Source organism: Pipistrellus hanaki (genome assembly GCF_964339955.1).
Source record: "Pipistrellus hanaki genome assembly, chromosome: 7".
Classification (NCBI taxonomy): Eukaryota; Metazoa; Chordata; class Mammalia; order Chiroptera; family Vespertilionidae; genus Pipistrellus; species Pipistrellus hanaki.
This window is the reverse complement of record NC_140509.1, coordinates 17,016,749-17,043,010: the sequence shown is the minus strand read 5'-3', so window position 1 is coordinate 17,043,010 and position 26,262 is coordinate 17,016,749. Positions and strand designations below refer to the sequence as shown.

The 26,262-nt window shown below is 40.7% G+C and overlaps 1 protein-coding gene across 3 annotated transcripts in view; it reads left to right on the top strand.

Annotated features, from left to right (window-relative positions):
* The window catches only part of LOC311625508 (putative adhesion G protein-coupled receptor F2P), a 41,897-nt gene extending 15,973 nt beyond the window's left edge, over nt 1-25,924 (top strand). The window contains exons 2-10 of one of the 3 annotated variants that reach the window (XM_084889854.1): nt 484-584; nt 5,353-5,395; nt 6,473-6,624; nt 8,540-8,773; nt 10,357-11,718; nt 15,916-15,957; nt 19,643-19,702; nt 24,047-24,123; nt 25,219-25,924. In XM_084889854.1, coding sequence (XP_084745980.1) covers nt 513-584; nt 5,353-5,395; nt 6,473-6,624; nt 8,540-8,773; nt 10,357-11,718; nt 15,916-15,957; nt 19,643-19,702; nt 24,047-24,094 — 2,013 coding nt within the window. In that variant the 5' untranslated portion in view covers nt 484-512 and the 3' untranslated portion in view covers nt 24,095-24,123; nt 25,219-25,924. Of the gene's footprint in view, nt 1-343; nt 585-1,725; nt 1,834-5,352; nt 5,396-6,472; nt 6,625-8,539; nt 8,774-10,356; nt 11,719-15,915; nt 15,958-19,642; nt 19,703-24,046; nt 24,124-25,218 lie in introns of those variants that run through there. The other 2 variants (XM_084889855.1, XM_084889856.1) reach the window with 2 other exon arrangements.
* Nucleotides 25,925-26,262: the final 338 nt, after the last annotated feature.

Below are 26,262 nucleotides of genomic sequence, written 5' to 3'. Positions count from 1 at the left end.
GGATAATAAGCCAAGGCTGGTGCTTAATCTCCTTCAAAATATATTTCTAGGATGAGTCTGCACATAGGAATTCCAACTCACGTTCCACCATAGCCACCCACATGTTTCTCAGCCCTGCCTAACCCAGAGAGTGAGCCATCTTTCCTGTTCCCCGGACATGGGCTGCTATTCATCACACCTGGGCAGGTAGCTTCCTTTGGAGACATTCCCACATGATGCATCACATGCAAGCCGGCAGCAGAGGCTGGAAGTTATCTCAGCCATTGCTTGCACCTCCCAGTGCCAGCTGGCGCTCACACATGCAGCCTCCTAGGGAAGTCAATGGATGGGAAACCACAGGGAGGACACCTCTGGGGCAGGGGCTTCTGAGTAGACAGCGCTAAAGACAGAACCCCATCTGATAGGCTGACTGGATCTGCAATGGCATGGAGTTTTGAAAGCTTCAGATTGGAAACCTTTTTGCCTTTGCCTTTATTTTTACAGAAGCAAGAAAGGCAGCTGCGTTGAAGACAATGACTCATACGTTTTTGCTGTTCTGCTTAGTGTTTCTTTTGCCCACAGAGTCCTGCAGGACATTGTGCCAGGTAAGAGGACGGAGGTGGGGGGATGGAATAGTGGGGAGAAGCAAATGGAAACCTAAAACACGGCTCTAGGTTATCTGAGATGAAGTGTAGGGAGAAGATGGTGATAGAATGGTTCAGCCAGATGAAATTGCAGTTGCATCTAAACATGTACAAAACCCATTTTAGCAAAGAGCTGCAAATTATTTTTCCATCAACTTTTCCTATAAGTTCCTGAGATACAACGAGGCTCAAATGATTTAAGGGTGATGATCTCTTCTTTCTATAATTTTTGATGATGAGGTTTTCAGTTGTTAGTAATTAGAGCCACTTCCTTAGGGACACTTGAAAATGTAGGTGTGGTGAGGGTCACACTGACTGAGAGAGATAGTTAATGGCATTTAGTGTGGGCAGTACCTAGGAATGGTCTGGCACAATAAAGCATTGTCCCACTACAAATGGCATCTTCTTAGAGAAACCTGATAGTGATCACCATGGATGGGCTGGAAGGGATAAAGGGAAACTCAGGTAGTCAATGGCTAATCAAAATCTAACTGGGATGGAGTTTGTAGCAATGTACTATTTTCACATTTTGTGGAGCGGTGAGCCTGATGGCTCTCTCTGGAATATTTTTTTTCTCATATACAAGTCATTTTAATTTTTCTATTAGTTATTTGCTTAATATAAGGTATGGGGAATCATTGAGAAAGAGAGAGAGGGGAAAAAAACATAAAAATAGTTTGAGCTTCTTGAGAAGATAATATTATCGTTGGGTCACGAGATCTGAAAGAGAGCTTTGAGATCAACTGGTGAAGCTACACTCCCTTATTTTATCAATGGTGTGGAATGTGACTTGTTTGAGGTTATATATTTACTAAGCTAAAGAGCCACACCCAGGACCCTTGTCTTCAGATTCTTAGTTTCTTAATCTTTCCATTTTAATATGTACTTGCTTTAAAAAAAAAAAAGTGTGAAAATGTATTATATGCAGCTACAAACTCCCCATCTGGAGGGCGGGGGTGGCAAGAATGGGTTGACTTTCATATATATTTTCTTAAGAAGAGCTTCCTTATTCTTAGGAAAAAATAACTAAAAATTATTTCTGAGTTTCCAAATGATATATTTTTTACTCTCTGAGTACTCTGTCCTTGGGTGGGAATTTTCTCCATGACTCCTCATCCCCCAACACCAAGCTGGTGCATAGTTTCTGGGAGAGATTAGAGACTCCTTCAGAAAGACCTTTTCCAGGAGGCACCCCAACCCCCACAGTGAGGTACTATTTCCTCCCTTCATTTTCTCTTCTACATTTTCCTACAAGACAGAACTTGAAGAATAGTCAGAGTTTCAGAGGTTAGCTTTGTTTTCTTTATTATTGGTGATCACCTTATCAGGAGTATCCCATCCTTTCATTCTGAGTAAACAAGTTGCTGGATGCTACTCCTCTCCTGAACTGACTACTAACTCAGGCAGCTCCACAGGTTTAGCAGGTTGCAGGTTTTGAAGTGTGGTTTGTTTTTTCCCCAATATCATGTTGACAATTGTTTGTAACTGAAGTTAACATAGCTCCTATTCAATGCCACCCAAGAAATCAAATGACCAGGAGCTGTGCATGGCTGTGCTTTGACAAATTAACTAGGAAGAAGTGAATCAGGTCCTTCTCTTAAGAAGGCAGAGTTTCCAGGATTCCTTGTAAATAGCATAGTACAGCCTTGTGCCCACACATCTGATTACTATAATGTGACTTCACTGTGGTCTGTTTAATGGGTCAAGTATTATCAAGAGTGGTCTATCCTTGCCAAAACCAGTTTGGCTCAGTGGATAGAGCATCTGTCTGCATACTAAAGGGTCCCAGGTTTGATTCCGGTCAAGGGCATGTACATTGGCCGCAGACATATCCCCGGTAGGGGGTGTGCAGGAGGCAGCTGGTTGATGTTTCTCTCTCATTGATGTTTCTAGCTTTCTATCCCTCTCCTTTCTTCTATGTAAAAAAATCAATAATATATATATATATTTTAAAAAGAGTTATCTACTTTTATGTGCTTTATTGAGGCATATTAGAGATCTTGACCCTCTCAAGATGGACTTATGGCATCTTGAGACGCTTGTACTTCCATACACTCTCCTCTGCCTTCTCCACTTGGACATGGGTTGGCTTGATGGGAAGAGCAGTATTATAGGAGTAGGAGAACAGAGTTCTAGTAGCAGTTCTAAGAGGAATGCCCTAGACAGCCTTGTGCAAGTCACCTCATCTATCAAAGACTCACTTTCCTTATCCGTACAATAAGGGGGTTGGACTGGTTGATCAATAAGATCTTTCAAAACTCCAAAAATATTATTGTAATGTTCTTGTTTAGTGAAAGGCCTTTAGCTGCTCCATATATATACTAAAACTTTCTCTTGATTATGAAATGAGAAGTCATCTTACATCAGTATTTTGAAGGATTTGTATTCCAAAAATCAGAGATACTTTCCTCACTTTGGACAGACCTGAAATGCTCAATTCAGATTTTCCAGAAATTCTCATTTGGTAGAGAAAACATAAGACTCAGCTTTGTTTCCTGATATCATAGAGAGAAATAATGTTGTGAAGAAGAAAGTGATATGAACTCCAAGTGTTAGTCACACAGCTAAGTCGTTGTATTTCCAGTTTCTTCCCAATGGTTGAGATCTAGGAATGCAGGTTGGAGTAATTGTACCAGGGCTCTTTCCAGGTTCCAGAAGGAAAACTTCTGGTCAAGAAACAGGAATCAGAGATACGGGAGGGGAGTGGACTGACAATTCTCGGGGAAAAGGGGGAGTGGTGGATGCGGGAAGAGACTGAACATAAACTGTGCATCTATGGATGAGGACAATGCGGGGTGGGGAAAGGGCAGAAGGTGGGGTGGGAACCTGGGGGAGGGGGGGGAAATGAGGAACTTTTGTAATAATATGAACAATAAAGATTGATTTAAAAAAAAAAAAAAGAAACAGGAAGATTTAGACTCATTCTCCAAATACACTGACATGCATGTTCATATATGCCAGTATATTCAGACATACTAATATGTATGTATATTTATATGTACTGATCTAGTTACTTTGAGAGATATGAAGCACAATTCACAACCCATGCTAAGGAACTTATAATCTAATTTAGAAAATAATAAGCATATATAAAAATTATTAGATAGTATTACAACAGGCCAGGTGAGTAGTGCAAGTATTGAATGAGTGGTGTGGTAGTATGGATAATAAATTTTTATAGGAGTAAGAGAGGAAGAGATGTACCATCTAGAACTAGATTGGGAAAGACTTTTTGGAGGAGGCAAACTTGAGCTTCATGTGTAATAGCCATTCCCTAAGTCCATTTTCAGAGAATAATAATGATAGCTAAATCTTAAATACCACTTACAACATTGAAGGACCAGTTATAAGTGCTTTTAAATACATGATCTCATTTATTCTTCATAAAAATCATCTGAGGCAAGATTATGAAATTGTAGTACTACATTTCCTACCCTGCTTTATCGAAGAGGAAAGTGAGGCTCAGAGAGATGAACTTTCTCAGGACCTCAAGTGGCAGTGTTGGGATTTGAATCCAATGTTCTGTTCCCAGAGTCACCCATTGACCACAAAGTTACACTGCAGCTCAATGAAGGGTACAGTGTCATACAGACAGATGAGAAAGGAAGGTCTTCTAATCGGAAAAGGTGGGAATGCTCATGGTAGGAGGAAGCCAGGTTTAAGAAGAGAATATAAAATGACAAATACAAAATTTAGGGAAAAGTGAATATTTAGAAAGAATGAGAAAAAGAATCATAACAAACTTCAAATTTAGAATAATTACTCAGCATTGTTCAGTAATAAATTCAATAAAATAACAATATTTTTATTAATGTACCATCCATATATTTGTTCCAAATTTTTGGCTGAATACTTCCTTATCAATAATTTTATAATTTTTTTCTATGGAGAAACTAGGTTACCCGGTCTTTCCTCTAGCATTGCTGATTAACTTTATTGTTCTAGTTTAGAAAAATAGCTTTTAACTTCTGGATTCATTATTAGTAATGCCATGGAAATATGTAGAACTGTTGTGAATTTTGAGAAAACCTCTAGCAAGTATTTTTTTTTTTTTTTTTGTATATGACCTACAGGGTTTCAGGGCTTTTAGAATTTGCTTGTTCTGTGACTAATTGTAAGTACTTCTAGCTAGAATTAATGCCACTTATGTGTTGATGTTCTCATTGTCATGCAGAAATGCTGCAAATTATAGAAGTACTATTAAATCCAGGCTAAATGTATCCCCAAACTCACTTTTACTTGTCCAGATTCCATAAATAGGTATAAGCTCTTTAGTGCTGTCCAAAATGGGAAAATATGAATGGGGAATTTGGAGTGGCAAAAAATAATGGTCTGAGCAGATGCTGGTTAAACAGTGTTGCTTTTGGCGATGTAATAAAACATAGGAGCATGTGAGCCCTCTCTCAGTGCTTCAAATGGGGCCATACAGGCAATGAATTCTGAAGCTTAACCTTCATGAACTTCCCAGTAAATCCGCCTCTGTTCATGATGCTCCTGGATAGAATGTAGTCCATCCTTACCAAAGCGGAACAGGGGATCCTACTGAACAGCCATGGGAGAAATAGCTATCCAGGCTAAAGGGCAGAGGGGGTCAGAGGCCACATGTCCTGGCCTCAGCTTCTGGTGGCATCCTGGTGTCACAGCTGGTGAAGATGCGGTTGTTGGCTTGTGACTAAAGTGAATCATTGGATTGGCTTCTCACCAATTGATTTTGATTTTCTCTCTCTAGGCTGCCAGCAAAAGCAAGGAGAAAGTGTCCGCCAAGCCACACGGTATGTTGGTAGCAGTTACTAATGAAATGAAAGTTTTACTGTCCATCTGTAAACCCTCTGCTCCATCCTGGTCTTGGAATTATTTACTATAAATCCTTTGTATTGAGCCAACTGGCAGATGGGACTCCTTGATGGTTTGCATTGTGACTTCCTTTTTATATTTCTCATATTAAAATGCTCCTTTGACCTCTGCTTCCTCTCTTGCCAGCATCCTCTGTTCCATCCTGGTCTTGGAATTATTTACTATAAATCCTTTGGATTGAGCCAACACAGGCTGGGGCAGTGGCTAGCAGAGGTCTGTGAGAACCCAGTGATGATGTAACTGATTACAAAGTTCCAGAGTTGGGGAGTTTCTTAGAGAACATCAGTTACAATGGCTTCCAAACTGTCTCCTCCTGGAGGGGACTGAGGAGGTACTCAGGGTGTTCCTGTGAGATGTGAGAGGGACCTAGGGATTGACCCATGGGCTCTTCCCACTCATTTCAACTGGGCCAGTTTCACTTTTAACTGTTTTTTTTTTTTTAAATAAGTTTTTATTGATTTCAGAGAGAGGAAGGGAGAGGGAGAGAGAGAGAGAAACATCGATGAGAAAGAAACATTGATCAGCTTACCTTTTGCACACCCCCTACTGGGGATTGAGCCTGCAACCTGGGAATGCACTCTGACAGAGAATGGAACCAGCAAACTCCTGGTGCATGGGACAACGCTCAACCAACTGAGCCACACCAGCCCAGCTATGTTCTACATTTGAGTTCAGGAAAATATTTTGTTGGAAATAATAGTAGTTTGTCACTGAAATATAGTGTGTCCCAAAGAAAGTATGCACATACTTTGAATAATTGTAAAGGCAGTGTTAATTAAAATACATTTCATTTTCAAAATGGAGGTATCACTTATTACAGTGTGTATACATATTTTGGGGACACCCTGTATATGATGGTCACTGATCTACTTCAATCTTCCTCCACTTTACAAAGTCACCTGATGTCCACAGGATTTATGTGCCTTCATGTGGCAACACCTTGAGCCCTGAGTCCATACCGCTCCATCTGATGCTAATGCCTTTTATCTTCCCAGGTGCATGTGATGGGGTCTGTGTGGACAATTCCCACTGCAGTCAACCTTGCCCTCCAGATACTTTGGGAAATATGGGGTTTTTATGTAGGCGAAATAAATGGCACAAGATCACTGATACCTGCCAGACTCTTACCGCCTTAAACATCTTTGAGGTAATAATATCTTTTTTCTCACATGCAAAGTGGAGCCTCAAATTAGCAATGCATGTTGCACTCAATAAGAGAGAGGGACAGGGTGGTAAGTAGAGGAGCTTGCAGCTGAAAAATAAACATCTACCTGTTCTCTGTACATATATATATATACTGGAATGGCGTTCCTAACTTTGGGCATCTAAAAGTCTGTGCTCCAGTCTCCCACACTTTCCATGACACAAAGGAACCAGATCGCTTAGGCCAGAGCTAGCAGAGCTGTCTAGACTCCTCAGTTTACTCCTCCACTTCCACTCAGCTCTTGAATACCCCAAAGCCCAGCTACTCAATGTGTCCTTCACTGGCCAGAAACACAGGGCATCTCTGAGAACTTTCAGACACTGGGCAATCGTGCTCCATTCAGACCTGCTGAATCCATATCTGCATTTTACCAAGCTCTCCATGTGACTTTGGTGCTCAGTAAAGCATGAGAAGAGAGCTGAACCTGGAGGGAAGGACTTCATTGTCAAACAAAAGAACACATTCCCACATATACTTCAATTGTTACATATTTTAAAAAGTCCAATTCTAGTAAATAAAATTAGTTCAAATGGCCTTTCTTCTTCCTTTGTTTCCTTTTCTCCTCTTCTATCAGGATCATTACCTTCCTGAAGGTCAGCTCTTGCTTCGTTCAGGGGAGTCAATGTTTGGCCTCTTTCATGCCCTGGCAACATTCCCATCCCCTGTTTGGGGGTATGGCCGGGGGAGGCAGTGGATGCTATACCTGAGGTTCCCCTACCAGACTTCAAGAGGCTGCCCATCCCTGATTTGAAGGAACAGGGCAAAGTACATATAGAGACCGACATTCCATATGTCCTAATATTTAAATGCTTTCAACCAAATCTACAAACCAGAAAATAGGTCAGATTCTGTCAGCCTCTCATTCTAGAATTCATCCTGCACCTCATGGGTGGTGGAAAGCCAAGGCCACACATCCATAAGCCTGAACACAGGTGTTCCTGTGACACATCTCAGGCCTACAGATGGTCTGGTCCCTCTGTGGCAACACAGACTTAGGGAAGGCCCTGGAAATGGGCTTGCCGTTGTCACATAGAATAATCAGGTGTCTAGAAGCAGGGACATGGGTTCTGTGTAGGCCCATCCTAGGCCATGGGTTCTTTGTCAGCCTGAAGAGGAAGACTGGAGAAAGGGTTCCGCTAACACAAGGTTTGGCAATTTGGAAATTTTGTTCTGTAAAGAGCCAGATAGTGAATATTTTTGGCATTGTGGGTACTTTGGTCTCTGTTGCAACTATTCAACTCTGCTATAGTAGTAAGAAAGCAGTGAATGTAAGTAAGTAGGTGAATGAACAAGCTGAGTCCCAACAAAACTTTATTTACAAAAAAAACACACAAACAAACAAAAACAAAAAACAGATGGCAAACTTGTGGCCATAGTTTGCTACTACTGCTTAAAGTGTGGGACCCAGAGCCTGATCTGTGGGGAAATGCTATCACTACTTTTAGTCGTTCTTCTGTCTTGGTGTTCCAGTTGATTCATTCAAATCCAGTTAAGAATTTCTATTTAAAAAAAATATGTTTATGTTTTGCCCTTGGGAAGAATCATAAGCAAGTTTAAATAAGAGTAGAAATGTACCCATGTGCACAATATATGTATACAGAAGGGGTGTGGAGGGGTGTGTTAAGGATAACAATTGCTGTTTGGATATAGGGATGGGGGTTCAGGAGTAGGCAGCTGTTCATACACCTTGGTGTTGGGCAGGTGGTTCCACAGCAGATGTGGCCTTGACAATGTAACATAGAAAACCATTATGCAATATACATCTGTGTAATAAGGCTCTCCTACATTGTAGTAAAGGTACTTTTACATTGAAAACAATAGTAACATGATAACAAACTTCCTTTTTGCCATTTCTTAGGAGGATTTAAGTACAGTTCCGTCATTTGGGAGTACTGTATACTCAAAGGAATATGTCAAGAAGTCTGAGACCATTGCAGAAAAGTTGATGAAGAAGTGTCCGCAGGATTTGTCCTGTGTCATTAAGAACATCCAGCGTTCTCCCCGGATACCAGGAAACATCGCTGTCATCGTGCAGCTACTACACAACATATCGACGATGCTGTCAACAGATGTGGACGAAGTAAAGATGCAGGTGAGTGGCCTTGAGCACCCGGGAGAACATTTGTGTTTTCTTTTTTCTTTTTCTTTTTTTTTTTTTAAGGGGGGGGGGGGGGGGTGGAAAAGGAATGCAGGTTTAGTTGCAGCTTTTGGGGGTTTGAGGGTTTGAGGAGACCAGGTCTTTCACTTCAGTATTTCCATTACTGGTAAATGTTTAAAATAAATCCTTATTGCAGAAAAAAAATTAATGAGAAAAGAGAATACATTCAATCAACAAGCATTTAAAAGAACACTTACCAAGTGCTGGATTGGACATTGAAACAAGCTTTTCCAATGTATGTTTTGGCTACTGTGAATCTCTAAGAACTGTTCTAGGTCCTACAGAGAGGAAGACATTTATTTGTGAATCAGGTTGCTAAAATGGAAAATAACTGGGTGCCCCCCCAAAAAAAACAACCAGATAGGGCTGCTGCAGAAATGTGAAATGAAATAGGACATGCTTCCTTTGTGTTTGACCTTCAAAGTAGAGGATAAGAAAAAGGAGGTCCAGCCTCTGGGGTCAGCTTCCAATGTGTCAAGTTGCCGTACAAAGCCCTGCACACAGTTGGGATTTAGTAGATACTAATTACATAGTGGGTGCTCTGGGCAGGGTAGGCAAATTGCTAGTGTCACCTAGGTGTGAAGTGGAACAGATGATGGAAAGGAACACGGTGAAGGCTGCCCATTTGCCTGTCTCACAGGAAAGCATCACACAAGCAGGGACAGGGCGCTCCCTTGTAACTTTATCCTCCAACTCAAACTTGAGCAGCATGTGAGTCACGTGAGGTTCTCATTAAGATGCTCATTCTGATTCACAAGGTTTGGAGTAGGGCCTGAGATCCTGTATCTTTAAGAGGTTCCCAGGGCATGCTGTAACTGGTTGAAGGAGTACACTTTATAAAAGTGAAAATTAAACATGGAACTGCCATTTGACCCAAGGATCCCATTTCTAGGAATATATCCTAAGAAACCTGAAACAACAATCAGAAAGAATATATGCACTCTTATATTCATAGCAGTCCAATTTACAATAGCTAAGATCCGGAAACAGCCCAGTGCCCATTGGTAGATGAGTGGATAAAAAAGCTGTGGTACATTTGCACCATGGAATACTATGAAGCAGTAAAAAGAAGGATCTCTTACCCTTTGAGATAGCATGGAGGGCCCTGGAGAGCATTATGCTAAGTGAAATAAGCCAGTCAGAGAAAGACAGTTATCGCATGATCTCCCTCATATGTGGAATCCAATAAACAAAATAAACTGATGAACAAAATAGATCCTGAGACATAGAAGCATAGAACAGACTATGGAATCTCAGAGGAAAGGCAGGGGAGGGTGTGTGGGCAGATGGGAAGAGATCAACCAAAGTACTGTATGCATATATGCATAACCCATGGACACAGACAATAGTGTGGTGAAGCTCTAGGGTGGGCTAAAAGGGGTCAATTGGGGAAGAAGGGGGACATATATAATACTTTCAACAGTAAAGCTTTTCTATTTATTTTTTTTAAATAAAGCTTGAATGTCCTGGCAGATTCAGACAGTATCTCAATACTAATGCCGGTTCTTCATTGACAGAGTTACAGCATCATGGCCAACCACATTCTTGACAGCAAAAGCATCTCAAACTGGACCTTCATCCCTGAGAAAAACAGCAGCTGTGTGCTCCTGCACTCAGTCAATAGCTTTGCAAGAAAGCTACTCATAAATAAATATCCCATCGACATATCGGATGTCTTTATTCATACTATGTGCACCTCCATAACTGGAGATACCAAGGGAAAGAATTTAACTTTCTCAATGAGAGTTAATGACACCGGCAGTAGAGTCACTGGGAGGGTGCTGATCAGCAGGGATGAAGCCCAGAAGGTACGTTCTCCTTCCCAGGTAGTCAGCATTGCATTTCCAACCCTTGGAGCCATCTTAGAAGCCAGCCTTTTGGAAAACGTCACTGTGAACGGACTTGTCCTGTCTGTCATTTTGCCCAAGGAACTTAAAAGAATCTCACTGGTTTTTGAAAAGATCCAGAATTCAGAGGACAGGAGGACACAGTGTGTTGGCTGGCACTCGTTAGAGAGCAGATGGGACCAGCATGCCTGCCAGATGATTCAGGAAACCTCCCAGCAAGCTGTGTGCAAATGTAGGCCAAGCAAGTTGTTTACCTCCTTCTCCATTCTTATGTCACCACACACCTTGCGGAGCCCCATCCTGACTTACATCACATACATAGGCCTGGGCGTTTCTATTTGCAGCTTGATCCTTTGCTTGTCCATCGAGGCCTTGGTCTGGAGCCGAGTGACGAAGACAGAGATCTCGTATTTACGCCACTTGTGCATTGTTAACGTCGCTGCTACCTTGCTGATGGCTGATGCGTGGTTCATCGTGGCTTCCTTTCTTAGTGGTCCAAGGACACACCACAATGGATGTGTGGCAGCAACGTTTTTTGTTCATTTCTTTTACCTTGCTGTGTTTTTCTGGATGCTCGCTAAGGCACTTCTAATCCTCTATGGAATCCTGATTGTTTTCCATACACTGCCCAAGTCAGTACTGGTGGCATCTCTCTTTTCAGTGGGATATGGTTGCCCTTTGGTCATTGCTGTTATTACAGTTGCTGCCACTGAGCCTGGCAAAGGCTACCTACGGCCTGAGGCTTGCTGGCTCAACTGGGACATGACCAAGGCCCTCCTGGCCTTTGTGGTCCCAGCTCTGACCATTGTGGTAGTAAACCTGATCACCGTGACACTGGTGATTGTCAAAACCCGGCGAGCTACCATTGGCAGTTCCATGTTCCAGGAGGTGAGAGCCATCGTGAGAATCAGTAAGAATATTGCCATCCTCACACCACTGCTAGGCCTGACCTGGGGATTTGGAATAGCCACAGTCATCGACGATAGTTCCCTCGTCTTCCACATTCTCTTCTCCTTGCTTAATGCTTTCCAGGTAAGTCCAAAAGCCTCTGACCAAGTCAAAAGTGAGAGAATTTGGAAAGAACATTTGTGATCAGGAGGGTGTGCCATCATATCTGTACTAATAAAAGCATATTATGCTAATTAGACTGGACAGCTGAACGACCTTCCAGACATCATTCTGGATGTCCTTCCAGACAAAACCACTGTGGCAGGGGCCAAGGCAGAGGTGGTTAGGGGTGATTGGCAGGCAGGCAGAGGCAGTTAGAGGCTATCAGGTAGGCAGGCAGAGTGGTTAGGGGTGATCAGGCTGGTAGGCAGGTGAGTGGTTAAGAGCCAGCAGTCCCAGATTTCAAGAAGAATGTCCAACTGCTAGTTTAGGCCTGATCCCAGCAATTGGATGTCCCCTGAAGGGTCCTGGATTGGAGAGGGTGCAGGCTGGGCTGAGGGGACCCTACCTTTCTGTGCCCCCCCTCACCCTCCCCCGTCACCCTGTGCATGAATGCATGAATTTCATGCACTAGGCCTCTAGTTTATTTATAAAAGACAGTGGATTTGGAATAACCTATTGAGTCATAAAATAAACTTTTGTTTCAGAAAGGCCTGGATTCAAATCTTGACTCTCCCATTTACTAATGTGTAACATTCTCCTGGGATATTTGCTTAACTTTTCCAAATCTTATTTTTCTCACTTATTAATTGAGTATAATCTGCTCACTGTATAGTAGTTTTTGGAAAATAAAATAAAATAGTGAATGGGACAACACCAAATAGCCTAACAGTAAGCTGAGTTTTAACTAGTTTAGAAATGAAACAATAACACTTCCTCCCAAATCTAGTTATGTAACTGAAAGTATTTACATATTCACATTCACATTTTATTCCATTTAGAATGTTTAGTTATCACTGGAAACCATCGTAATGGTATTAAAGATAATTCCCCCTATCCTTTCCTCTCTTACTTCATCTCTGTGAATGAAAAAAAATGTCCACAGTTTCATGCACATCTTTGCCAAACTTTCTATACTTACATATAAGCATATTTTCACATAATATAAGAGTTAAAAAACAATGCATAGTATTTTGAAACTTACTCTACCACTTAAAAATATATCCTAGCATTTTGCCAGGCTATGTCTCTTTAATGGCTAAATATTATTTAACATTCAACAATTCCCTTCTGGAATGAAATTTCTTTTTCATTTTTTTTCTGTCACAGTGCACTAATGAGTCAAAGTTTATTATATTGAATGCTAAATATGTAAATAAAAACTAATTAAAATGAAAGCTTTTATTTTTATAGACTTCTAAAATATTTATTTTCCTGAATTTTTTTTATTTGGAAATTATAGAGATTTTATGTCAAATTTTTTTTCACTTTTCTCTTAAACATTTAAATACACATGGTTTTATTTACAATACACATTTTAATGTCTTAGAGAACAATGCTAACAATAATAGGGGTGCCTAATCATTTGAATCTCTGTTGTCGCTTTTGTGCATTTCCATAGAGTATATTAATTGTACCCTACACTTCTTATATAGCTCTTAATAATTATCAATTCCCTTGCCTATGTTTATGCAGCTCGTCGCTGATAGAACTGAGATAAAAACCTAGTGTTCCTAAATTTCCGTTTGGCATATGCAGGAGCTATTTGTCATCTACTTAATGAGTTCATGTCTTAGTCCTCACATTTTCCTTACCTTATCTCCCTTGGGCCATCTTGACTGTGTTTTTCATTTTGTACTAGGTTGTGAGCACTTTTATTTTGGTATCATAAGCTTTTTTCCCTGTCATAACAGGATCAACTTGTAATTTAAACTCAGTTTCTGCCTTGCTACCTGGCAAGGAGCGGGGGGGGGGGGGGGGGGGGGGGGCGGGGGTCGTCTAAATACCAATTACCCATGGGCCAGTGAGAAGCTCAGAGCAGGGTTTGGGTCAAGGCCAGACTCCAGGGCAGGCAGGAGGCAGTGGTGTTCTGGAGCTGGCTTGTATTGACCAGGAGAGCTAACTACTGTATTTTCAACAAATTTTCAAGGTGTTGTAAACACAGACATCATTAAATTATGTAGAATTACAATTAAGTAAATTAGATTCAAATTGAAGGTCAAACATCCTCCAAATGAATCCCTCCCTAATTGTTTTTTTCTACATTCTGCTATGCTCTTGAGGTTATTTGAATCTGCTGTATCTGTATGGTAGAAACACTGAGAGAATGGATGTGTCCATCTCTTCCTGACTCCATGGTCAGCGATGTCATGTTGCTAGATTTAAATCAACCATGGTGGGAGCCATGTGGACCAAGGTATTCTTGGGAGAAGAGAAGGAGAGCCACAGGTCCCGAGAGGTGGGAGACAGAAACTACTGAGCAGGAAGAAGTGGGACAAGCAGGGTCTTAGGATGAACCGAGATGAGGGGCAACTGTGGCTGACGGAGCAAGCAGAGAAGAAAGACCATAAATATCCCAGGAGACCCAGAGGTGTAGGAGAAAGGCTCTTTGAAAGGTTCTTGGTCCTAGGCTTGTGGGAGCACATCCACTGGTTTTTAAGCTCAACCATCCACTTTACTAGGGAAGGATTATTACACATGGTGGAAGCAAACACAGTTTACAGCTGTGAGTACTTGAAACACAGAATTTGTTCTTATATTATCACTTATTAATTATTGTATTATGGTCCATATAAACACTGTAAAGACACTTTGGCCCCACCCTGAATAGTCAGTTGCTGCATTGTCTCGGTACCACTTCTAGTTGGTATCTTCTCTTGTCTTTACTGAGAGTAATTGTGGGCTCAGTAAGATTTGCAGACCCATATAATACGGGGTGGCTTATAAACAACAAAACTTATTTCTCAAACTTCTGGAAGTTTGAGAAGTCCAAGATCAAGGCATGAGCAGATTCAGTGTCTTGTGAGAACGTACTTCCTGGTTTCTAGATGGACAGCTAAGAGTGTCAGACAAAAAAGCAATCTAAGAGAAGCACCCCAAGCTTTGAGCACTTGCTGGACTGGCTGAATGGAGAAGTATAATTAGTATGTTTGGAGGAATGAATTAGCTTCATGGCCATCTAGGCACTGGTCGCTGTGAAGTCCTCCACCTCTCAGCTAAGCTTTTGCAAATCGTGGCAGCAGTGGGTTTGGTGTCCTTCCTGCTGATGACAATCTGGCTATAACATCTTTATTATTTTGTATGTCACCCATGTGCCTCAACAGGCCTCTGCCTGGGTAAGGGTTCATATTTGATTATGCAATCAGAGCAACTTAATAAGGATTCGTAAATCAGAGGTCATTATCTTATTTCTCTTCTCTGATGAGTAAAGACCTGAGTATTCACACTTTTAAGAGAAATTTTGTCTAATCAATATTGCTGTCTATCACATTTTGAAAGTTGAGTCTGAGCTTCCCTCTCCTTATCTGCAAAATAGAATGAATACTTTTCCTTATTCCCAGATGGTTTTGTATGGCTACATATAAAAAAGACAAAAACTTAAATGGACTATAATGATGGAGGAACAGCCTCCATCATTATATTTTTATGGATGATAAGAGATATGAGAGCTAATTAATTTCCTCTATATTATATTTGAATCACTTATTTATGAGCACCCATTATATGCTTAGAAACTCAATCTGTTTGGAGTCTTGGTTTTTCTGATAATCCATGTACTTAATTTTTCTTTGCAAATTTTATAACAGTTTTTGGTTGTGGTTGGGGTAAGGAGGTTGAGGGTATTATAATAAATAAAGCTGAGCATGGATACTTTTTATTTTATTTTCTGTGGAAATATCTTTACTAATTATTCAGGGATTGTAAGGCTGCCATCCATTGCCTAACATCTCCTGGCTATTGCATGGGCATTATATTCTGATGGGATGCACAGCTCCTGATAAATGTAAATCACTTTTATTTTGCCCAAATTAAAGAGAAATTCTTATAATATGTTTATACGAATTGGGGACCTTGGTCTGTTTGGTTTTTTGGGGTACCCTAAGTGCCTAGAACATGGCTGGCACATGGAAGACACACTATTGATATTTGTTGAGTGGAAGAATCTAGGTATTGTGACCATAAAATGAGTCACAGATTGAATCATATGGTCTGCATTTTTTTTTTGTTTTGTTATTAGTTTTATCAGTTTCAGAATAGGAATTGATAATGAATGCTGGTATTTCTTGTTATTATCAATATTACTTTCTAAATTGCTCTTCTCCACTCATCTCTTTTTCTCAGGGCTTCTTCATCCTGGTGTTTGGAACAATCCTGGATCCAAAGGTACCATTAATTCTTCTTGTTTTGTTTTTTCTGCATTAACAATACTTGACCCTGAAATGCTCATTTGTAAAGCCAACCTTTTCAGGGTCTTTCACCTCAATTATTTGTACAGACACTTGAACAGGACATCACTGCTCTTTATGATGCAAATAATACCAGCCATCTTTCAGGCTCTTATGGGGCTAAGCATATTATGTACATTAGCTCTAATCTTTAAAATAATCTTGGGCACTCCTATTTTCGTTTTATGGATGAAGAAACAGATTCAGAGTGATTAAGTAGTTTGCTTCAGAAACCCACTCTAAACTAGTTGAAGCAGAAAGGAATTTACTAAATCGCATAATATCATCTTTGGGAAGGTATCTCTTTGGATTGGAGACATGGAGGTTACACACCAGGAATAGTCCCCAATTTATAGCACAGAACTGCTTCACATGCAACCCTTTCTCTACTTTGCTGGACACAGAAGCACAGGTCGCCAAGCCAATGTCAGACTTGGATGCTGAACTAGAGTTGATGCTACTGCTGTTTCAGAGATCACCTCCATCCTGCCTGCTGAGGGCCACTGGCACTTGTTTTTTGAGTTTTCAGGTCTGATTGGCTGAGCCCAGGTCACATGGCTGAATCTTAGCTGCAAGGGAGACTGAGAAAGTGAGTTCATGTCTTCTACCTAGAAGAGCAATGGATTGAAGGAAGGGGATTCTCCTAGTACAGAGAGTGTATATGTAGTGGATGGTGAAAACAATAAACCTAAACAAATGAACAAAACACCAAATATTTGCTTAGACTTCTAAAATTACCCTTTTCAATTGTACTATTCTATCTCTAGAAATAAGTAAAGCAAATAACCCTCTCAGATGTAGATGCAAACATCTTCACTACAGGTTTTATTGTTTACTGTTTAATTAATTAATTGTATTTTCTACTCTATTCTACTAACAATTTAATATGAACGGTTTGTAAAAAAAAAAAAAAAAAAAATGGCATTTCACAACGGTCCTTTCATTTTTCTCATGGGGATACTATAACCTGATATTCAGAGGTGAAAGTTTGACTATTTGTCTATTAATATTGATATTTGTTTGTACTAGTTGCTTGTAATTGAGAAGTTTTTTTAACTCTCAGGAACCTCAGATTATATATATATATATATATATATATATATATATATATATATATATTTTATTGATTTTTTATAGAGAGGAAGGAAGAGGGATAGAGAGAAACATCAATAAGAGAGAAACATCTTTCAGCTGCCTCTTGCACACCCCTGCTGGGGATGTGCTCGCGACCAAGGTACATGCCCTTGACCGGAATCTAACCTGGGACCCTTCAGTCTGCAGGCCAATGCTCTATCCACCGAGCCAAACTGCTTAGGGCAGATTATGTGTTTTTTTTTTTAATTAATCTAAAACAATAAATAGTATTTGTAGCCAGAGCATCAGAAACATTATTATTAGTAAACATGTATTAGGTATTATGAGGTGTGCAAAAACCTCTAAGACATGGAAGCATCCATCAAGAGCAAAACCTTATCTCTTTAAAATTATAATGTGAAAGGTAAATACTAAAAGGTGTTATATTAATTGACAAAAAGTTATACTGTAGTCCCCCATATTAATGGGGAATGCTTTCCAAGATCCCCAGTGGGTTTGTGAAACCATGGATAATATCTATTCCTACTTATAGTCTGTTTTTCTCCTATATGTACCCATATTTTAATTTACAATGAAGTTTAATTTATAAATTAGGCACAGTAAGAGATTAACAATAATAACTAGTAATAAAATAGAATAATTATAATAATATATTATAATAAATGCTACATAATATGACTTTTTCTTTCTTTCTTTTCTTAAATATGTGTTTGTTTGGCCCCAAATTGCATACTTTTAATCTCAATACATTCTACTTATTGAACACAAATTATTTTATTTTTCCTTGTAACTATGTAAGGGATACAGGAAGCTGATTACAGACCACAGGGCACCTGTGTTAATCTTCCAGCTCTAGAGACAGGAAGTCTGAGATCAAGGTGTTGGCGGGTTTGGTTTCTCTTGAGGACTCGCTTCTTGGTTTGCAGAGAGCTGCCTTCTTGCTGGGTATCCACATGGTCTTTCCTCTGGCACACATGCCTGGTGTGTCTTCTTTTTATAAGGACACTGACCTATTTGATTAGGTCCCTACCCTTATGACCTCATTTAATCTTTTTATTATTATTTTATTCGACTACCTTATTATAGTGTACTGACTTTTTCACTTAAAGGAAACACTTTATGGCTCTCTTTGGCATATCTGAATCACCAACATCACTGCACATGCCTCTTGGGGCTATTATTAAGTAAAATACTGCTTACTTGCACACAAGCACTGTGATACTGTGACAGTCAATCTGATGACTGACATGATTAAGTGACTAACGGGTAGATAGTGTATAGAGCACAGAGACACTGGACAAAGAGATGAATCATATCCCAGGCAGATGGAGCAGAATGGCTGGAGATTTCATTACACTACTCAGAACAGCACACAATTTAAAATGAATAAATTGTTTCTTTCTGGAATTTTTCATTTAATATTTTCGGATCTTGGTTGACTGTGGGTGACTGAAACTATGGAAAGCAAAACCACAGGTAAGAGGGCACTTACTGTGTATACCAACAGTCTTTACACTTTTAGGATCAGTAAAAACCAGTGGGCACATATCCCCAGACATGCTTAGAGGGTATGTATTATACACATTATGAAACATAGAGTTGAAAAATAATAAGAGAAAAGAAAATAGAGGCTCCAGTATGTCTTTACATATCACAATGGACTTTAATTTAAGTACATGGACTCCACTCCCACCCTGGGCAATGCTCTTACATCTTTGGAGCCCATGTATGACAAAACCACTACATTTCAGGGCAGGGTGAAGTAAGTATGAGCTAGAGGGCTTTGGTATATATACACTGTGAAGACAAAACTTCTATTAGGCCTTGGAAGGTGAGTAACACTTTATAAAGCAAAAGGAAAGAGGGAGTAGAAATAACAAGAGAGTGCCTTGTGCAGTAGGAGAGTTAGGGAAAAGGAAAGGATGATCTGAAGTCAGGGGACTCAACTCCTGGCTGGCTCTGTCTCTTAATAGTTGACTGACTGCATGCTACATGATCTCAGAGTATTAATTTCCCTGTTGTACCTATTGTACAGGATTATTTCTTGGATAAAATGAGATGACAGGTGTGAAAAGCACTTTAACGTTATAAAACAAAATATAATTGTTACTTACTATTCTTATTTTCTTGATTCCATAGTTCTTTGCTATGTTTCCCCTCTCCCCCCCCCCCCCTTAAACCATGGTTAGGGCCTCTAAAAAACGTAAGTTTAAATGTAGGAAATGTTCAACTCTTCAAGTACTCCCCTCAAAATACTTCCAAAGCTAATAATCCTCAAAGTGGTGGCAAACCGTATTTCTTAGCCATTGGGTTCACGTTCAAGGCCCTGATTATAAAATTCCTGTATAAGCTCCACTTTGCTTATATATCTCCCACCTCCCCACCTTTTCCCAGACCACTTCACCAAGTTACTAATCCCTCCATTTTCCTCCAATAGGACCTGGTAACACACTAAACTATTAGCCATGCCCCAAAACATGTTTATTTCTTATCATCTTTTAATTCTTAATTTTTAATTAACTATCCAGATAAGAGAAGCCTTAAAAGATCGAGTAACCTCTGCAAAACGGATCTCCAGGATATCAGAGGTAAAGCCTAAATGTTCATTTTCTCACCTAAAGGTTTGACAAGATAACAATGCTGGAGTCTCTGACATATGGGGTGTTGCTAAAACTATCCTTTAATGCTCTGTGGTATGGAGTTTTTAAAAGTCCCAGGTGAAGCTATTCAAATTTTTTCTCGAGTCCTGGGAACACATCCAAAGAAATGAAACTCGACTTCAATGCATTCAGAGGAGCGTGACCCAGCATCAGGGCCATGAGGGGCGAGCTGCACACCACACAGCAAGAGAGCAAGACCTGAATCAGACAAATGAGAAAAGATTGAAGTCTCAGGTTCCCAAGACAGCTCACTAGAGTCCCGATGACTCTAATTGGTTGAACCAAATCCGAAGTGTGAAAATTCAGGGAAATAAATTCTGATCCTCCACAAATATCTATTTAATAGCTTGGCTATCAAGAGGGGCCACCAGCCATGATTACTGGACTTGAAAAGTAAGGTTAGGGGCCTGTTCAGTCCTTGGATGGTATATATGCCCTTTCATTTAGCATCACTTCCTATAATTTAATAACCATGTGGTATTGGTATGCAAGGTGCAACCTGGGAAAAACTGAAAAATAAATAAATAAATAAACAAACAAACAAACAAACAAATAAATAAATGGCTTCACGGTTGGTCCCCCAAAAGAGGGGCTTCAGGGTTGGCCCAGGGAACATTTCCAGAAACAAGGGAAGAGACCATATGGAGTTTCCCATGCCAACATCTGGTGGGATTCAGGTGGGCCAGCATGGGCTGGTGTTGAAGGGGATTTTCAGGCAGAGGGCTGACAGGCCATTTGAGGGGTTGGACATGCTGGGACCCTGGGTAACAGCATTGCCCACTTCCTATAATCCTTGCCTTTCCATTCCCTCTCCTTTGCTTTCCTTAGCCCTCTTCTTTTCCTTCCCTTTATTTTTCTATCCTCCTTTGCCTTACTCTTACCAAAGCTTTGACCTTATTTCCAGCCCTTGCCCTTTATACCTGGGAGATACCTTTCTACATTCCTTTCTTTTAAAAAATAAACAACAAAGTAAAAAATATAAAATGACAAGGACCTGCCCCTCCAACCTCATGCCAACACCACCATGTTTTTCTGAGAATAAAGCAGTGGTAATAAAGCAACAGTCCTCTAAAATAATCACAACAACAATAATGGTATTCTATCTAATAAAAGAGTAATATGCAAATTGTTCTGCTATACCCACAAGCCACACCCACCATCCAATCAGGAGTGAGTATGCAAATTAACCCAACCAATACGACTTCAACCACAGAGTGAGTAGGAGGCTTAGGCTTCCTGGGGAAAGGAGGAAGCTAAGCTTTCTACCTGCTCTGGCCAGCCATGGACTCCACTCAAGCTACAAAGTTACAATTATAGAAGATAAATAAATCCCAGATACCAGGGCCTCCACTTGAGTCGCCGGTGGTATGTGGCCAGCCTTCAAACCACCACAGGCCCCTTGCCCAGATTGCCCCATGCCCCAAGGGAACCCCCACCCTGATCCAAGACACCCTTCAGGGCAAACCAGCCAGTCCCCTCCCATGCATCAGGGCTCTATCCTCCTATCTAATAAAATAGTAATATATAAATTGACTGTCACCCCAACACACAAGATGGCTGCCCCCATGTGTTCAAAGATGGCTTCTCCCATGTGGACACAAGATGGCCACCACAAGATAGCCAGCAGAAGAGGGCAATTGGGGATGAACAGGCCTGCAGGAGAGGGGAATTAGGGGGGGGACTAGGTCTTCAGGGGAGGGCAGTTAAGGGTGACCAGGCCTGCAGGGGAGGGCAGTTAGGGGCAATCAGGCTAGCAGAGGAGTGGTTAAGGGGTTATCAGGCTAACAGGAAGAAGTGGTTAGGGGCAATGAGGAAGGCAGGCATGCGAGCAGTTGGGACTCAGCAGTCTTGGATTGTGAGAGGGATGTCCAATTGCCATTTAGACCCAATCCTAAATGGGCAGTCGGACATCCCTCTAATGGTCCCAGATTGGAGAGGGTTCAGGCTGGGCTGAGGAACACAACCCCCATGTATGAATTTTATGCACAGGCCTCTAGTGTATATATAAAAACCTAAGTGACTGTTATGATCAGATGATCAGACAACCTGATGACCAGCTGCTAGCTATGACATGCACTCACTACCTGGGGACAGATGCTTAATGCCGGAGCTGCCCCCTAGTGGTCAGTGCACTCCCACAGCTAATTTCCCATGACTGGCCAACCTTCCAGGGTCCCTTTCTCCAGCTGCCCCGATCGCCAGCCAGGCCAAAGGACCTGACCTCACCAGTGCACAAATTTGTGGACCAGGTATCTAGTAAAATAAATAAGAGCCCAGACTATGTGGCTCAGTTGGAGTGTCATCCAATGCACCAAAAGGTTCAATTCCCAATCAGGGAAGATACCTAGTCTGGGCATGGAAGGCAACCGATTGATATTTCTCTCTCAAATCAATGTGTGTGTTTTTCTCTCTCTCTCCTTCCCTTCCTCTCTCTAAACATATTATCTGATGAGGATTAAAATAATAATAATAATAATAATAATAATAATAATAATAAAGCAATGGTACTCAAACTTAACCAAACATCAGAATCAATCAGGAAGCTTCAAATAATGCTGCCTGGGTCCCAGTCCTGGAGGTTCTCATTGACTTGGTCTGCAGTGTGGGTTGGGTTTTGGGTGATTTTAATGTAGTCAAGGTTGAAAGGCACTCAACTAAGCCTTCCTGTAGTGTCTTAGGATCATAAATATTTTCTTCACACCAGTACACCTGCTGTAAGTATTCCCTACTACCTCACTCTGGTCTGCCACTGTGCTCTCAGAAGAGAGGCATGACTTTTCCAATCCCTTCCCATTTAGCACGGCTCCTATCCTTATGTGTTTTCAGTATTGATCCATTCAGCCACCTCAAGGAAATTCTGTTCTTCAATGCTTTGGAAAAACAGTAAATATAAATATTTTGTATTATTTTGCATTATTGTATATATACTATATATATATATTATATATACAATTATATATATACACACTATTATATATACTATATATACTATTTTGTATTATTGTATATATATATTATATAATACTATTTTGTATTATTGTATATTATATATATATATAATATTATTTTGTACTATATATATATTGATTTCAGATAGGAAGGGAAGAGAGAATAATTGATAAGCTGCCTCCTGCATACCCCACACCAAGGATCTAGCCTGCAACCCAGGTATGTGCCCTCACCATGAATGGAACCATGACCTCCTGGTTCATAGGTCGACATTCAACCTCTAAACCACTCTGGCTGAGCAAAATAGTCATTTTTTTAAAAAAGATATGTCAGGATCATATCAGAACTTTATTATCAGCTTTTCTTTTTATTGTCTGAGCCAGTGGTATTCAATGCTGGTTGCGCCTAAGGAATATCTAGAGAGTTTTTTGATTTTTTTTTTTTTTGTTGTTGTTGTTTTGTTTTTTAAATACCATTGTTCTGACCAAACCCACGAGAATTTAACCAGAAAGTCTCAGAGGTAGAACCTAGCCTTTTTTTTTTTTTTTTTTTTTTAAAGATCTCCAGTGATTCTAAGTGCTGCCAGGGTTAAGAACCACTGGTATATGTACTAAGTAAATTTATCCTAACCTCTTGCAGTACTTCCCTCTCTCTGACCACTAGTTTTCTGTCATTGGAAGTCAGTTTCATAAGCCTTGCTCAGAGCAAGTAGGCTTGCCATCTGTTTTCTCCTCCCCTGCTTTGCAGACCTCTGACCCCTAGGTGGCAGTCCTCTACAGTCCAGGTTGAACTTGTGAGACCTGCCTGGAGTGTCAGCCCATGTTCTCAGCCCAGGCTAATCAATGTGCTTGTCTGGGTTCATTTAATATTTGATGTGATGAGTTAGTCTATGCTCATGTGGTAATAATTCTATCAGTCAATTATTGTATTGCTTATCTTAAGCAACATATGCCTAAAGCACAGGGTATTTTAGTCTCAGGCCCATCACAAGGGGATAACAGTAACTTAGAGGATTTCAGCAGGTCAGCTAAAAAGAAAAGATTTAGGTGCTAGGAAACACATTTGTGTTTATCTCTCCCTTTAGTTCACTCAGCTGTCTTCTCTCATTTCCCTCCCAAGCTTGAGACTCCTTCTTGAGAAGGAGGGGGTATCTCTCCTGCCAGCCTATTCCTGTGTTGTATTCAGCAGTTCGAACACAAACAAGGAGAGGAAGTGAAATGATAAAATAACTTGCTGTAGGTTACAGTTCTCCATGTGCTTTGGATATTGTGATCATTGAAAACAGAGCAATAATAACTGAAATTATACTTCTGTCTTCAACAGAACCTTTCTTCTGATTTCTCTTGTCGCCACACCAAAGGGCCAAGCTAACAAAGTAGGCCACACTCCTAACTTGGGAGGTGAGTGCAAAGCAAATGAGGTCCTATATACATGCTACACATAAGACATTTCTTTGGTGGGGGGGAATCCTAATTTGATTAGTTCTGATTAAAAATGATTTTTGTCTTGATTGAAAGGATTCACAATCTGTTCTCATCTAGCTAATGTAAGAGGTACATTCACACTTCTAGTTCTTCCTGTGAAACCACTGGGCCTATCAGAGAATGCTCTTAAATCAGCATGGGTGTATTTAAGAGGAGAGTGAGCAGGGGTGCTGGCTCCTCATAGCTGCTCTCCTCAAACCCCCTTTTCTAGTTCTCTAGACCCAGGAGATCCTCTGTGACATCAATAATATTCCCATGTTTCCCATTGTGAGAAATATTTCCCCTTGTGTTAAATAATCAAGGAATTATGATACACACTATCTATGTAAGGCCTCAGGGATAATGTAAAAGCCTCCACATTTGCATTTGAGGATAGTGTCTGAGAGATATACAGAGACACAGAGAGAAACATTAAGAAAGGGAACCATGGGCAGGAGGGGGAGGGGAATAGAGATACTAGCACTTATCAAGTGGCATGGCAGCTCACTGTTGGAAGAGAGCTGTCTAGATACACAGACCTGTGCAAAGGGTCTTCCAATTGCTGGATCCATGGCCCTGTAGTTCTAGAGAGAGAAGACCAGACAGGGAGAGGGAGATACCCAAACCATGACACCCACATTCACAATCAGGGAGAGAGAGGCACTTAAATGTATCTAGAGAGAGCCCACCACTCCTACCCCAACACATCTGGGTTCCCACAGCCTCTGGTGCTGAGACCTTCTTCAACAGCCCAAGGCCTTTTACAAAGAAAGAGATATTTTCCAGGAAGAAAGGAAGTGGTCCAGCTTAAAGAAAAACAAGGTTTTTAACTCAGCACTTGCAGGCAGTAGAACAAGCCTGTTTCCTGGATTCTAACGGGACTTACAGGCAAGATCATCTCCATCCACCAAGGAGACTCTACCCAAAGGGGGCTTGTCATACCAGAAAGAATGAACCCACAGTACAGTTGGTGTGGGGCTTTGGGGTCTTGCTGCTTGTACATTAAAGTTGTGATTCTCTGTTCTTGACAAGGTCATACATTCCAGGAATGGCAGAACCCCCAGGAGAAGTGTGTTTGTTCCTGTCGTCTGGCCTCCGGGGAGTATGAAGACAGCATGTAGTGCTGCTGATTGAGGAGGGTGTGACATACAGAAAGGATGGAAGGCCCCTCTGTCTACTTCTGTGCTGCTAATCGCTTCTCCCTCATCAACTGTAAACATAATAATGCCATTCTGGGCATCTACAGGGAACAGAAAGACAACGTGGGCCACAGCAGGACCTTAGTCTTGTCGAGGCCTCCGGAAGAGCACTCTGGCTCATCTTGGCAAAGGTGTCCTGGGATGTCGCCTGGCTGGATTCTGTGGGCTGCTGAGGGAGGGGCCCTCACCAACAGTTGGGCTGACACTAAGTAGGTCATTGCTGGTTCTTTGTACAAAAGGAATCTTACTGCCAGCATATTCCACTCCTCCAAATTTAAATGGGTTGCATGGTCAACCGGGCTTGGGTTTCAATGCAACGTTTTTGGCTGTGAACCAAGTGAAATAGGTAGAACTTCTGAACCAGAAAGATGCTCATTTTAAGTTAAAGAGACTGAAGCCTAGAACAATGGGTCACAGGTAATTGAGGCTTGAGCCAGAGGCCAAAACCCAAGTCTGCAGGCTTCCAGTCCTGGACTTTCTCTAAAAGCAAGGCACTGCTGAAGGACTCTGTCTACTCTGACAATATGATTAGCCCTCGCCAACAAGTTGGGTATTTTTGTTTTGTTTTGTTTTGTTTTGTTTTGTTTTGTTTAAAACCTGAGATGAGAAAGGGGAAGTATCATGTTTCAAGTAGAGAGCTGCTCATTTTCTTATCTTTGTATATAAACAAATTCATCATTCAAATCAGGTTCGCCTGATAGGAGATCAGTATTACAGATAGAAGCCCTTTTAAAAATAAAATAAAATAAAATAAAATAAAATAAAATAAAATAAAATAAAATAAAATAAAATAAAATAGAATGCTCCTTTATTAAATGAGTATACAGGTTGATGCATCAGAAGAAAATGAGTGGATAAAGAAAAGGGGTCAATGGGT